Source organism: Egretta garzetta, unplaced genomic scaffold (genome assembly GCF_000687185.1).
Source record: "Egretta garzetta isolate BGI_Z169 unplaced genomic scaffold, ASM68718v1 scaffold16, whole genome shotgun sequence".
Taxonomy (NCBI): domain Eukaryota; kingdom Metazoa; phylum Chordata; class Aves; order Pelecaniformes; family Ardeidae; genus Egretta; species Egretta garzetta.
In genome coordinates this window covers 1,402,083-1,417,096 of record NW_009260022.1, presented here as the reverse complement: position 1 = coordinate 1,417,096, position 15,014 = coordinate 1,402,083, and the positions used below count along the sequence as shown (strand labels likewise).

Genomic DNA, 15,014 nt, shown 5'->3' with positions numbered 1-15,014 from the left:
AGATAGTAATGCTGCAGTTGTCTCCAAGGTTTTCCCTAGCAAGTATTGTTTGATCTGAAGATGTGCAGTGGTGATTCTGTGAAACCATAATCCCCAAAGAGGGAGCTGAGTAACAGGAGAGAAGTTAGTACTTCCATGATCTTTGCTTAGTGCAGAAGACAAATTTGTTCTATGAGTATTAAAGATGAGTGTTGGGCTGGGAATGCTTATAGGTGAAATTATGGGTTTAAATATTTTGTATACCCTTTGGCCAAAACTGATGTATCATTGTAAACAAAACAAATTATTGTACTTAATGTAGGCCTGAACTCTTGTTCAGCTGTTCCTTGGTTGAGCAGATGACATACAAGGTTTTGGCTGTCTGCTACTATGGCATAGCAGTGGAGCACCATTACTGTAATACTTGAGAAAGCATTATAATAATTGCTTGGAATGAGAGGTCAAAGGGAAGAAAAGCTCTAGAAGAAGCTTTATTGCAGTGGCCTTTTTCCTCTCATGATCTTGGTAGAGCTGGATCGTTTTCTGACTTTGAGTGAAAATAAATTTAAGTCCTTCTTGTACTTCTGGCATATGTAATTTTGTAATGTTTGATATAAAAGAAATACGTAGTTGCTCTTTGTATAAACCAGTATTCTTCATGGTGCCATAAGTCAAATTAACAAATTTAAATCTATCTGTTGTGCAGTAGAAGGTTTATACTGTACTATGTTTAATGAACTTTTTCAGTACTTGAGAGATGACTGAATTGCAGGTCAGGTCCCTGATGACTTTTATCACCTCTTAGGGGATTGTATAGAAAACTCGAGATGGTTCTGATGTTGGAGGTTAGATCCAAAATAATTTCAGAGAGAGGGTTATTGTGCTGTCTTTGTATAATGTCTCATGTAATTCAAAATGGGAAGTGCTGTAAACATGAATATTCCTTCAATTCAGGATTTGAAGAGGCAGATTTTTTTATGCTGTAGCCTTTGGTTGTGCACAAACCTAGCAGATAATTTCCTTTTTTTTTTTTTTTTTTTCCATTTTTTTTGGAAAGTGATCCTTATCAAAAGGAAGTGCTGGTGATAACTGGAATATCCAGGTCACTGTCAGTTCAAGTATTTCTCATTATTTTAAAGTGCCTTTCTCTAGTTACTGATAGTTAAAAATATACTGCTTGTAACTTTCTAACAGGAATTTTTTGAAAATCAAATAAATAGATGCTTTATTTATTTACTGTGTCGGACCTTTATTTTAAAAAGGGCTTCCACACATTCAGATCACTGACTTTTTTTTTTTTTTTTTTTTTTTTGGCAAGCAGGAATTATGTTGAGATACAGCAATGACACTTTATTCTGTAGAAGGGGGATCTGAAGCATATAAAATGTTGACTTTGTGGCCTCACATCTGATTTTAAAAGATTTATTGTTTTTTCTTAACAAAATGATGAAGTCTTCTACCTGCATTTGACTGAAAGAATTCTTTAATGTCTTTACACAAACTGTATTTTGTCACAAAGACTGGTGGGAATTGCAGGTGGGACTTCAGAAATTTGAATTTCTAAGAGTTATGAATCAATTCTCTTGGGAGCAATACAATCTCACAAGATGAGGGCTGGCTGAAAGACTTGCCATAAGCAGCGGGCTCCAGACACACTGGTAACAAGGGAACTACAAACTCTGCCCAGGCTGCACCAGCTTGTGTTTGTGGGGCCCTGTGAGAACATTGTGGGTGTCCCTCTAGCTGCCTTCTCCAGGGCTAGGAAGAAGCAAAGAAACTTTTCTTTTTTTCTTTCCTACTTTGTCTTGAGCAATTGATTAAGCAGAAGACGACATTCAAGCTGTTGCAGTGTATTAGGTAGCTGGGATTGTTTATCTGGTGATAGACAGTGGGGAGCACATCCCTTAAAGTGAGTTGAGATTGGCAGTTTTAATGTCCGGTGCAGAAAAAGTCAGTCCGTTGATGGGGCTGGGACCTATGGAGACAAGGAAGGAATGAGGACCTGCATTGCGTAGGATACTGCAGCACAATTTCCAGAGGAGTTCTTATTATGAGTTGTGGCCTTATTTGGTTAAAATTTCTCTTTTAACTTCCTCTATGTCATAGCTGAATACGCTGTACTTTGATGCTTCCCACAGCTTTCCTGTAGTTCCCTAGTAGCCATGAAAATAGAATATGGTTTTGGTTGTTCTAACGCCTTCTAATGTTTACTTTTGAAAATTAGAATAGGTCTGCTTAGGGCCTCACACATCTGGAAGCGATCTGAACATGAAAGGTGGTATAAATTGAGACCATTTACTGAACACCTTTTTTCTGACCTCTAAAGTATTATTTTTATATGATAGGGAATTTATTCTCTTTGTTATGGTGTATGTGGGGGTTCAGCTGACCTTGTTACACTGCCTGACCCCACGTGTTCTTTATAAATCCATGGAACTTCATCTATATAGCTGTTGCACACAAGTTTTGACAAGAGTATTTTATCAGTTCTAGCTCTCTACTTAGTAAGTTAGACACTGTATAAATAAACCCGCATTTTACTGATGTGGGCTATGCATTTATTGCTGTGTGTGATTGAGCACTCTCTGGTGATAGTAGAGTTCCAGTAATGAAATTGCATTCGTCTGCTTAATGGAGAATAGAGTCCGCTAGCATTTGCAGACAAATCTTTGTGGCATGTAGTCTTCAAGGATTCAATTCTGAGTTCAGTTGTGCTAAATATCATTTAACAGTCATTTGAAGTGACTTAAAGATGCAACAGTGAGTATAGAAGGGGAAAAGCAGTACTGCTTTGCTTTGTGTTTGTCTTTTTTTTGTATTATAATAACGTCATAGGGTGAATTTTTAGGGTTTTTTTTAATAATTGTATTGATGTTCTGTATTGGCTAACAATTTCTTTTTGGCAGTTATATGAAAGGTAAAAGCCATGGGAAAAAAATGGGGGAGGAATAAAAAGAAGTTTGTTTCATACATTTTGCAACGTTCACATAACCCAGGCGAGCTGCTGTAGAGACCGAAGTTAAATTTGCAGCTAATGCCACATGTCTCAAATTGTACGCGGTGTTCATCAAACCTAATTTAAAACATTAACAGAGAGGAGCTATAAATTTTGATGGCGAATCCTCATTCAGCATGTTTTGGAGGTCTGTGAGTACTCCCGCGTAGCTGAGAGGCTGTGAATAGTTAATTATTCAGCACAGAGTTCTGAAGTTCAAAACACTAAGCACTTTCAGCAACCGATCGGTCATGTGAAGTCTCGTTACACAGTCATCTTTTGCAATGCTGCTCTGGACCTTGTTTGTTCTTCATTGTGAGTGACTTTAAACTTTGTTTTCCCAAGGAAGGTCATAGATGTGTGTTTCTAATTGTTTTACGCTACATCTTTTGTTTAATTCTCTATGACAATTATAGAAGTTAATTTCTTTGGTTATGTTTAAAGTCAACAAACTTTGTTACAGCTCCAGAATCTAAATTGCAAGCGTATTTTTGGAACCTTTGTGTACTATGTTTGAAATGTATTTTAACTTTCCGTGAATGTGGCTCCATTCAAGCTTTTTTAAAAGAATGTTTACAAGAAGTTAAAAAGTTCTCATGAGGTAATGTGTCTCCACAGTGTCCTTTTGGTTTTGTTTTTAATGGTGGAATTCTTAATAATAATTATCTTTTCCTTGTGACAATGTCAGTGAATTTTGAAAAGTTATTTGAATAAAAGGGGATGCTGCACTATATGTTGTAGGACATGAGAGTCCTGCCTTCAGAATTTACTGTAGCATAAATATATTAAGAAATGTAGAAAGTTTTCCTTTATACCATTTTGGATATTTTTTTTTTTACGTGAAATAAGTGAAACTTATTTACTGATCACTCTTTGTGTTCAAGAGTATACTGGCTTGTCACTAAGATGGGAAAGGACAGTGATAAAATTAAAAAAGGAAATCAGCATAAGTGAAGGGAAAATATGAAAGCATATTGTGACTCGGATGTCAAGAAATATTACAATGCAGGAGTATTGGTTATACTGCTGTTACTGTATAGAAGTAAATAGACTAGAGCTGGTAGTATTTGTTTGAATGATCTTAATAATCAAAAGAAAACTTCGGGAGGAAAAGTGTGATCATTCCCTCGCCTAACTATCCTACATATTAAATGTACTGTCAGTGCAATTTGAATTCATACTGCATAATACAGTATTTCTGTTTATACTAATCCAGTAAATCTGTTTGGAGAATGCACAAATAGGGTCCTTTACATAACTCAAGGGAGGAAAAAAAAGTAATGAATTTACTTAATGAATTTTTAATATATATTAAAAACCCCTTTTTGTTTTGGCTTGATGTTTATTAGGCTTTTTTTTTTTTTTTATATGATAGATGCCTTAGCCTGTTGTATCTTCTATCACCACTGATCGATTGCTTAAATTATTCTCTCATCCCTTCCTTGCACATATCACTTACACGGTCTGAGTGAAAAGAGTTAAGTGTGGTTCATTCCTGTTCTGAAACTTGTTAGTTTGCCAGTGTGGAATCATATGTATACATACATACTTGACTTAATTTTTATCCATTTATTTCAGAAGAAAATCTAAAGCACCGCCTCCTCCGTCTGAAACAAAACCCATTGCTGTTTCTCCATTTGATGACACGGCATCAGCCAACCTCATCATGGAACAGAAAGAGAATGTAATTGACAAAGATATTGAACTATCAGTGGTCCTACCAGGAGACGTGATCAAATATACTACAGTTAATGGGAGGTAAGTTACACAGAGTGACATTTTTGTCTAATTTTCTTTTTTGCTGTAGTTTACTTCAACCTTCATCAAGGTTTTAACCACTCAGTAAAATACACAAGTTGTGTAAGCCTTAACGTTGAGTGTGTCCAAAGAAGAGCAACAAAGCTGGTGAATGGTGTAGGTGTAGAGCACAAGTCTTATAAGGAGCAGCTTGGGGAACTGGGGTTGTTTAGCCTGGAGAAAAGGAGGCTGAGGGGAGACCTTATTGCTCTCTACAACTCCCTGAAAGCATAGTGAGTTGGGGGTCAGTCTCTTTTTCCAAGTTACAAACAATAGGGCAAGAGGAAATGGCCTCAAGTTGCACCAGGAGAGGTTTAGATTGGATACTAGGAAAAATTTCCTCACCGAAAGGGTTGTCAAGCATTGGAACAGGCTGCCCAGGGAAGTGGTTGAGTCCCCATCCCTGGAGGTATTTAAAAGATGTGTAGATGTGGTGCTTAGGGACATGGTTCAGTGGTGGACTTGGCCGTGTTAGGTTTACAGTTGGACTTTACATTCTTAAAGATCTTTTCCAACCTAAATTATTCTATGATTCTACTATGATTTTTGGGTAGATTGGGAAAACTTACACATTTACCTACCTTTTGGGAAGGCTGGTTTTTGAGGTACCTATCAGGATGCTTAGCCATACCTGTTGTTCTTTCTAGTCACTGCAAATCTCTAGAAAAATACTGGTTTGTGTAAGTCACTGAATTCTCCCACATAAGTTTTCCATGGTGGACCTGAAGATGAGTTCCTGTATCCTATTTGGGTACAAAGTCATGTGTTCAGCACTCACTCAGCACTACTACCTAGTAGTCCCCAAAGAACAAAAAAAAAAAAAAAAAAAAAAGAGGTGCACTACTACTAGCAGTCCCAACAAAAGGTGTCATCACTTCAGGTAATACCTATAATGCTTCAAGGAAATAGTTTCTAGCTATAGCTCTGGAAAACTTTTGGGTTTAAACAAATATATTTTCCTTAAGCTGGTTTTAATTTGAAAACCATATTTCAGTCTGCTAATGGGTAGTATAGATTGTGCATATAACTCCCAGGACACCTTTAGTTCAGAAAGACCTCGACATTGACTGGTGAGTTGAAAATCCTAAATCCTGAGACTTAAAATGTTATATTAATTATCATAGCAAGTCATAAGAAGGCTCCTATGCAAGGCCTTGTATGGGTCAGAGCAATTAGGATACCAGTTTGTTGCTTTCCTAAGCTGAAATAAAGAAACTATTTGTGTATTGTGCTTGTGTTAGTGTATTACCAGTGCCTTAACTACTGAAAGCAAGCAGACCAATTTATTTATTTAAACCAGGTAATGTAAATGTGTAGTTATACCTACTTCACTTCTTAATGAGATAAAGACTTTTGTGGCGGGAGTCTGTTTGCACACCTTGTCATTTGCTAGTGTTCATGAGGTCCTCGCTTAGACATCAAATACCAGCCTGTTCACCAGAGCTGCAGTGGATGAACTGTTGTGGATCCTCCCCCCCACCCCAACTCCATGTGATTTTCAGGATAACTTAAATCTGAGGTTATATTTCTCAGAAGAAATTTTGTGAAATAGTTGGTGCCTACTATCGTGCTTTATGGTGTTCTTGCTAGCTTGTTTACAGCAAGTAATATTGTCATCTGTAAATATGGTGCCTTCCTCTGTTTTTAAAATTTCTCAAAGGTGAGACTGTGTGTACACTGTCAGGCACTTCTCTTTCTTGTTGTCACTCCCTTTGTCCACACTTACGAGTACCGTGTGCCCTCTGTCTTGCTTTGTTCAGAATAAAATGCCAGAAAGGAATGTCGATGTATCTTCACTCTGTCAAATTACATTGTGTATTATAAGTGTTCAGGACAGGACTCTCAGGCTTATCAGGAAGCGCACACATTTCCCAATCAGTTTTATTATCCCACAGTTATTGGTTACTTTGTTTGTTTGTTTTTCAATCAAGAAACTGAATGTGATTGATTTCATAAATGGCTGTCTTGCAAACAAGAACTTGCATTAGCACTGCTAGGCTCACTCAGAATGAGGGGAGAAACTGTGCAGGACCACTGTGAAACACACTTCAATCTATCTTTTCATCTAGTTTTGCTAGTCCTATTTTGTGGACAAATAGGCAAGATCTCTCTAGAAATGACATAAACAGATGAATTGCTGATTTGTCTCTCTTCTGTTCTTAATCAAAGATGAGCAGCTTCATGCTCCTGAGGAGAGAATACCTTTTTAAATCTCATACTAGAAAAAGCAGAACTGTGACTTTGTACAGCCATGTGCTCAAATGCCATAGTCCACTAGAAGAAACTTCCCTGCTGTTCTTGGATGAAGTTGGGATGGTTTGATCCCTGCTTTGGCATAGTGGATAGCAAGAGCTGTGTAGAACAAAGCAAGATATTACATAGATATCCTGAGTGAGTAGAAGTAGGTAGAATAGGATCAGAATTAAATCCAAAAAGGGTTTTAGAGAAACAGATTGCAAGAGAGAATACTTTTTGGTCCTTGAGTTGTTCTTTGGGCCTCTAAAGCTAAAAACTGAGGCTGAGAAAAGGAAGGAGGACTGAAATAGCTTATTCCTCACTCTGAAACTTTAGGCAAGGGTGGATTCTCTTATTTAATCCTGAACACCAATTTGTATCTTGTAGTAGTTGGTGATAGTGATTCAGTTCATCTGTTCAGAATCTGACAGTGGCATTCACACTCTTCTATCACCAGGATTCCTGCAAGGGGGGCCTGGCCAAAGTTTTGTAGGAGGTGAAGGCACACTGTTCAGAGGAAGGAATGAGTGAAGCTTTTTTTTTTTTCCTTTATTGGAATTTTTCAGAGTGAACTTTCTGATTCTTCTCCATTGGTTCTAAATACAGCATAGGACTGAAGAATTTTCTGCAGCCAAAGAAGAAGAAAAATAACTTGAACTGTTTTATTTAGCCGCCTGATCATTTTACGTTAGCTCCTTGTTTTCCCACAAGGAAGAACTGCAGATTTTGACAAAGCTTTCTCAAAACTGAATAATTAGTTTCAGTTGTATGCATCAGTATTAACTCAGAGATTTCAAGAGTCAGTATGGTAGTGACATGTATTTTAGTTGGAAATGGGATGTTAAGCAAATAGTTTTGCAGGGTAGCATGTTTAGGGCTTCAGTTTTAGATGCCTTTCAGAGAGACCTTAGCTTTGCTGGATTTGTTTTCTTAGAGTCCTTTGTGAGTTTCCATTTGATCCGTTCTTGAGTATTTTCAGTCATTAGGGTATTCTTAATAAACTGTTGGTTTACTCCTTATAGCTAGCTAATGAATAACAAGCTTTGTGGTGTTGCCCTACTTTTCAAAACCTATTGTACTTACGTTTGCTAGTAACAAATTGTGCGGGGTTTGGTGGTTTTTTTGTTGTTCTCCATGAAAACAAATGTCTTTCTCTTTAGAGAATAGGATTAGTAAATATTTTTGCGAGAAAGGTCATGAAGCTATAGGCTTAAGTAATCAGAGATCTATAGAAAGCAAAAATGTATGTAGGTTTATTTTTAGTTTTTCTTTCCCTTTTCTTTCCCTTTCTTCTTTCCCTTTTCTTATCCCATTCCCTACCTAGGAATTCTTTTGGTGGTTACTGACAGAGGTTTTTTGTTCAGTAGTGCTTACTGTGAGTCTCACGACGGGTAGACCTTGTTCCTAAAGTCTGACCATGTAAGAATCTCAAACTTTTTTTTTTAAGTACAAAGTTTCTAGCCCTCCTTTTTGGAGAGGAGTAGAGAAACTTGATGCCCTTTTCCTTTAAACACTTGATCCAGTATTTGAAGTGACACCTTTCACTGTTGATTACAAACATAACATGGTTTGATACATTCTAGGCTAAGGACATCGTTAGGTGAGGTACTTTTTTAGCCACTTTTCATTGTTATTTAGTCAGGTAGGAATAACCAGAGGAAAATAGATGAGGGATGAAGGGGTGCAAGAATGTGTAAATAAATTTATGATCAGAGATTTCCAGAAAACTAAGTAATGTGATAAAGAAGTTAAAAATAAAGATTTTACTGAAATTAGATAAAGGAGGATGAGCAGGTCATGTACTCTGAGACAGCTGATGGCCACCTCTTGGAGTTTTACTAAATATTATTTATGGAAGTGGCTCAATTTACTGTCATATATGTATTCATCTACCTGCAGTCCTTGAAAGCTTTACCAAAAAATAGTTTAACAAGTTTTGGAGGATGTGATTGCAAAACCAGATTGCTATTTCTATCAGTGTAGGAATATCTGTCTAAAGCAGTTGTTGAAGGTGTCTTGCCCTCCGCTGGAGGGAGGGACTTAAAGTCTAGCATCCTCCAGTCAAGCAGGTCATTTCTGGAAGTACCAAAGGAAAGCAAATTTGCATTGAATCACTGTTTCATGTACTAATTTGCATGTACCTGTCTGTTGTTTGTGAGCAGCTGTGTTTCGCACTTGCCATTCTGTCACTTCTTGTGACGCTGGTTAATGTGAGGGCTTGCCCCTGTCGTGGTGGTGCATTTCTATAGGACGGCTTTCTGCCATCTTTCCTTGTGAATTCTCGTCCTGGTCATATCCAGTGTTCTTACCCTTCTCCAATAACTGAAGGCCAGGGGAAGGGCAGCTTTTAAAGCTAGTCAGTGTATAAAAATGCACCAGAAAAAAAGTAGGGGGTAACTTACTGGATAGGCTGATAACCAGAAAGGTGGCTACAGAAGTAGTGTCTGCTGCCTCCTCCCCTGCCCTGCCCCCAGTAAAACGGGGGAGTGGCACGATTTGCGTTTGCGGCTTGTTTCGTATTAGGGTGAGATGGATGTACTTGTTCTGTTGTAGGTTAGAAGTACAAGAAATAGAGTAGCTCCTTCTAATCAGAGCAGGTTGTGATACCCGTGAGAAAAGAACGGAAATAAACTCTCTGGTTTAGTTATGTGACAAGGCAGGAATAGTTATTTTTCTGCAGTGCTCAACGCATTTCTCATTATATTCCTCAGGCTGATACGTATCATCTAGATGAAGGCATGGCAGTATATTACATTCTTCTGTTCTTCAGACCATCTGATAGCTGCTTTTGACACCTTGGAGCATCATTTCTTATGTTTTTTTGTTTTATTGTCTGCAGTAACTATATCTGTCAGCTTTCAAACTGTTTCTGTCTTCTGGAAGTGCAGCCTGTGCACCAGAGAGTCCAGTCCTGCTTCTAGAAATGAGAAGACAGTTTGCTTAAGGAACACTTGTTCTTTAAGAATAAGTGGAAACAGGAATGATATTCCAGGGCTAATTAAAGGGGGGGAAAAGCCTAGTGTTCACAGTAATTTCTAACATTGAGCCATTCTTAATTCTTTTTACAGAACCGTATCATATGAAAAGTCTATTTTAACTTCCTGCTTAATAAATGTATTCACAATCTTTATGTTATCTAGAATTCTGCTTAGCTTGATGGCTCTTTGTAGAAGCTATCTATTGCCACATTTGGCTATGCTACCAGAATACTTGCATCTGTTATGAGATTACATCTAAAATTGAAGATTTCTGATAAGCCATACCAGCCAAACCCTGTATTAATTTTCTCTTAGACACTTTGGTATTCTTTTCAACATAGCATTTGATTGCTTCACAGATTTTTAAATTATTTTCATAATATCCTTGTGAGACAGAACAGGTGATAATTTCCCTGTTTGTAGCTGTAACTGAGAGATGCAGAGGGCATCAAAATGAAATGCTCCTTGCAGGTGATTACCCAACTCTAAACATTATTGAGGAATGACCAGTTCCAGTGACCTGATAGTACTATAACCTTATGTAGTTGCTGTAACATGCAAAGTTAGGATACTCTCCTTACCTTTGTTTCTGTTTAAACTCCCATGAAACTTTTTCTTGAAGTACAGATTTAATAAATTTATTCCAGTAGCAACTGGGAATGTTCAGCCTGTCTTAATATGCAGTTCTGCATATTCTTCATGGAGCACTGAGAGAACAAGGACATATAGTTAGTGACTACATATGAAAAATTTGGTTTGCCGTACTTCATTGTGAAAAGGACATCAGTTGCATCACACAGAGCTTCTCAAGAAATGGTATTTGACTACTATATTGTCATTTGGCTTCTTTTCCTCTGTCTGTATTAAACACCTGGCTCTCATCTGGGGATTCCTAATGCAAGGCCTCCTTAAAAGGTGACTTCCTCAAACTTAATTTCTCCTGCTTCGTCCAAATGGCTTATGCTCAGAATTTCTGAGAATAAAGTCCTTTGTAGCCTCAGAATGGATGTAAAAATTTCAAGCTTTGGAAGGAAGCTGTTCTTAATGACTAGCAGGGCATTTATCACCACTGCTACAGTTCCTATTAAATGCCAAATGAGGTGGCTAATCCACATCTCCCTGCTGACCTCAGGAAAAGCATCACTTCACACAAGCAAAAATTTCCCGCTTTGCTCAAGCACTCGGCAGACTTCTTTTTTTTTTTTTTTTTTCTTTTTTTTTCTTTTTTTTTACATTGAGTGTGTTTAACGTTGGTGCCTGGCAGTAATTATTTAGTCATGGGAGGGAAAGGATGACTTTGGTTAAATGTTTAGCAGCACATTTTGTTACAGCCTGCTTAATTGTCATCTGTTGTGACAGTTCCATTTGTCTTTTACAGGAAGCCCATGATGGACTTACTGATCTTTCTCTGTGCGCAGTATCATTTAAATCCATCAAGTTATACTATAGAGTTGGTATCAGCAGAAAATAGCCAGATTAAATTCAAACCCAACACACCAGTGGGAATGCTTGAAGTGGAAAAGGTGGTTGTAAAGCCAAAACAAATGGATAAGAAGAAACCTGCTCCGGTTATACCAGAGGTGAGAACTAAAATTAAAGCGTATTGAGAAATTAGAAGCACTATGGTATTCGGCAAGTTGAGCAGGTAGCTCAGCCTCTTGTTTCAGCTTTTCCTGTTCTCTCTCATCCTCTTACCATGCACACTGTGAAATGTTTAGCTCCATGTTCTTCATAACTTCTTCTTAGGTAAAATATATCTCCATTTGTTGCAGCAAACATTTTTGCTGCTGAGAGAAGGAAACATTACAGTATTATTTGAAATCCCACGCCTTAGTGTCCTTTTGAGAAATTCTGCAGATGAAGTGTGGCTGAATCCAGCCTTCCACAAAATGAAAACCAACAGCTTGTACCATCTGTCATGCTGTAATATATATGCCCTTCTGATTGTATGGGCATTTTCCTTTAATGCATACTGTACTTTTTTGCTGTTACTTGACTTTCTTTACATACCCTTAAGAAGGCAGGAGCTTTTCGAAGTACTAAAGCAACTTCTGAGTGTTGCCTAAATCTTTACTCCCACCTTGTCTGCTGTATAGAAAAATATTGTTTCTTAATTTATCTAAAGCACTTACACAGGCCCAGGGGAGCTCTTCTACTGCTCTTTAACCTTCATCCTATGCATGCATGCATGCACACACGCACTCATGGCTCTCTGGCTGACTTCCACAGCTACCTCGTGTAACCTAGTGGGGCTTCTCGCTCCAGGCGTGTACTCTGCTGGACAGGCAAATGACAGATGCTAAAGGAGAAGCAGACTGTTTCATGTGTTCTTTTCTTCAGTAGAAGGGAATCGCAAATGAGTTTGTAGTTTCTCTTGTAATGTTACTGAATCAATAACATTGGTGAAGTCGGCCATAAGGAGAATTCCTGTCATTACTGTAAAGCTGTTATAAAAATGCCAGTTGTTTCAGAATTTGTGCTGGTATTTATTGGAACTTCCTTCTCTTTAGCAAACAGTAAGGGTAGTGATAAACTACAAGAAGACACAGAAGACTGTGGTAAGAGTTAGTCCACATTCACCCCTTCAAGAACTTATACCAGTTATCTGTAGTAAATGTGAATTTGATCCTTCACACACACTGCTGCTGAAGAATTACCAATCTCAAGAACCCCTTGATGTGACAAAATCTCTTAATGACCTTGGACTAAGAGAATTATATGCCATGGATATCAGTCGAGGTAAGATAACTTTTGTAAATTGCTTAGTATTTCAATAATGTATATGTTTTGTTGGGTTTTTTACTTATGAAGAAATTAATTTCTAGCAATTTAGTATATATTTCATTAGTCTTCCACAAAATTGAAACTGTGACAAGTTTACTTGTGCATATGTTTGAGAAGTGCTATATAAGGTTTTCTTTTCTAACAAAGTGTTAGGTACCAGCAAAGGTGGCTAAGTACAAATCATCACTTAAAAGCAACCCCTTCCTTTCCTTCCCTCGCCCCGTCCCCAAAAAGACCAACATGCTGTATTTCCCTTAGCTCATAGAAAAGACATAGAGTCACGATGAACTGATAAGAACAGAAAAATTAGAGCAATTTAGTTTTGTTTTAAATTTATTTAAAATTTTTGAAGTGTTAGAATATTCTGATGGTGTGTATATATATTTCTGTGCTGTTTGCTAATTTTATAGATTGTGAAGGAATAATTCTCTTTAATCATGGTCCAACAGAAGCACTATGAACTAACTTCCCTACATTTGTACAGACATTCCTATGCCTGGTTTTAACTTCAGCTCTAAGCCTGTCTTTTTTTCATGAAGGGTTTATTGTACTGTGGTTAAAAATTCTATGCGATGTGATTTGTTCCATTTCAAACATTTCCAACAGGAAATTTTACCTCAATATAGAATGTAGTCATATTGGCTTATTCCTGTTCTTGGCCACTGTTCTATTTGCTTGTTTTTCTTTCTGCTCTAAAACTTGGGGGGGGTTTTCTTGGCTTTTTTTGTTTGTATTTCTTCCCCCTTCTGCTAAGTACAGTAACCTTATCGTTTGGTGGTTACAATTTCAATGAGTTCTCTCAATTACTTCACAAAGGCCAGTTGTCGTGAAGAACAGGAGAATGACAGATTTGGAAAATATGTCGTTTTCCCATGGAGAAAACAAAAATGAAAAATCTTTCTCTTCTTCACTAGAAAAAACGTATTTTTACTTGCCTGAACATGTTGCTTGGACTACATGTGCCCATAGTGTGTCGTCTTGTTTGTTGTCTGGCTGCTGCTTTCATCTACAGACTGGCAGAGCTGCCTTGTGCACAGTATGACGTGTGCTTCATATGAATCAACAGCCAAGAATCCTTAGAAGAGAATACAAGGGCACATACGCTTTCTACAAGGCAGCACCTTGCTAGAGAATTTAGATATAGCTCAGTTCTCTTGAAACAAAGTAGTTCAGCATTTCAATTTTGCAGAAGACATCAAAGTTCTGAATTGTCAGCTTTCTTTATGAAAGTAAATGGTGAGGTATACCTTTACTTAATAGAACTTAAATCATATTTTATTCAGATTATATTTTAATTATACATTCTTCTTTGTTTTCCAAGTTTAGACCGCTTGACAATCCAAAACTTACTGAGCAAACTCTTCTATATATAGTTTTCCTCTTTCCTTCAGTGGAAGCGGACCCTTTCCTTAAGTGGACCCTGTCTCCTTATTTACAAGATTCCAGTCTGTGTTGCATGTCTTCAGCCTCAAGTTCTTAAATTAGGTTGTAAAGGTACACATCCTTTCACTTCAGGAAGGTACCCAGTTACTTTTTCCTAATGTTGCAGATTCGGCTTGGCTTTCTGTGTTTGTAACTTATAACTGCATCCTTGATTCAGATTCACATTTTCTGTCTTTCTTTTTGTCTTTCTGTAGCCACATCACCAGTTGATTTAAATTTACCGTCTTTGCAAGGTATGATTTACTGAAACAGGCGGTGAAACTGTAGCACTTAGGTGACATTACCATCCGCTCCTATGATAACATCTGCTTAACTGTGACATGAGTAATTATCTCTGTCCTATCGTCAGTGCGTATTTTAAAAGATAATACAGAAGTGGATGTACCCAGCTATATATAAAGTATTTCTGTATAGTTTTACCCTCGATGGATTGATTAAATTTACAGTCGTGTCTATATTGATACTTGAACCAAGAGCCCATAGTGGCCTTGCTGATTTCTGTTGCTTATTGCCTTTGCATTCAATGGGATTTCTTTAAGATAGTAAAATCTAATACAAATTAAGAGGAGACAACCTTTAGATTTTCAATTCGTCCGTATGAATAAAACAATGTAAGGAGGATAAATTCTGCAAGATGCCAGATGGACTTGACTGTCTTTGCTATGACTGCTGTGCAGTTGCGTGTGCAGTACCTATCAGGTGTTTCAGTGATCTTTCTCCATAGTCAAACCATGTGCAGGCTTGTGCCTGACTTGTCCCACTTCACACTTTGCCATGAATTTAAACTGTTGGGAATTGAGAGC

At 37.6% G+C, this 15,014-nt stretch overlaps 1 protein-coding gene across 1 annotated transcript in view; it reads left to right on the top strand.

Annotated features, from left to right (window-relative positions):
* COBLL1 (cordon-bleu WH2 repeat protein like 1) overlaps positions 1-15,014 on the top strand; it is a 44,792-nt gene that overhangs the window by 4,695 nt on the left and 25,083 nt on the right. The window contains 5 exon segments of the mRNA XM_035896169.1: positions 1,466-1,515; positions 4,553-4,732; positions 11,363-11,564; positions 12,495-12,723; positions 14,406-14,444. Coding sequence (XP_035752062.1) covers positions 1,466-1,515; positions 4,553-4,732; positions 11,363-11,564; positions 12,495-12,723; positions 14,406-14,444 — 700 coding nt within the window.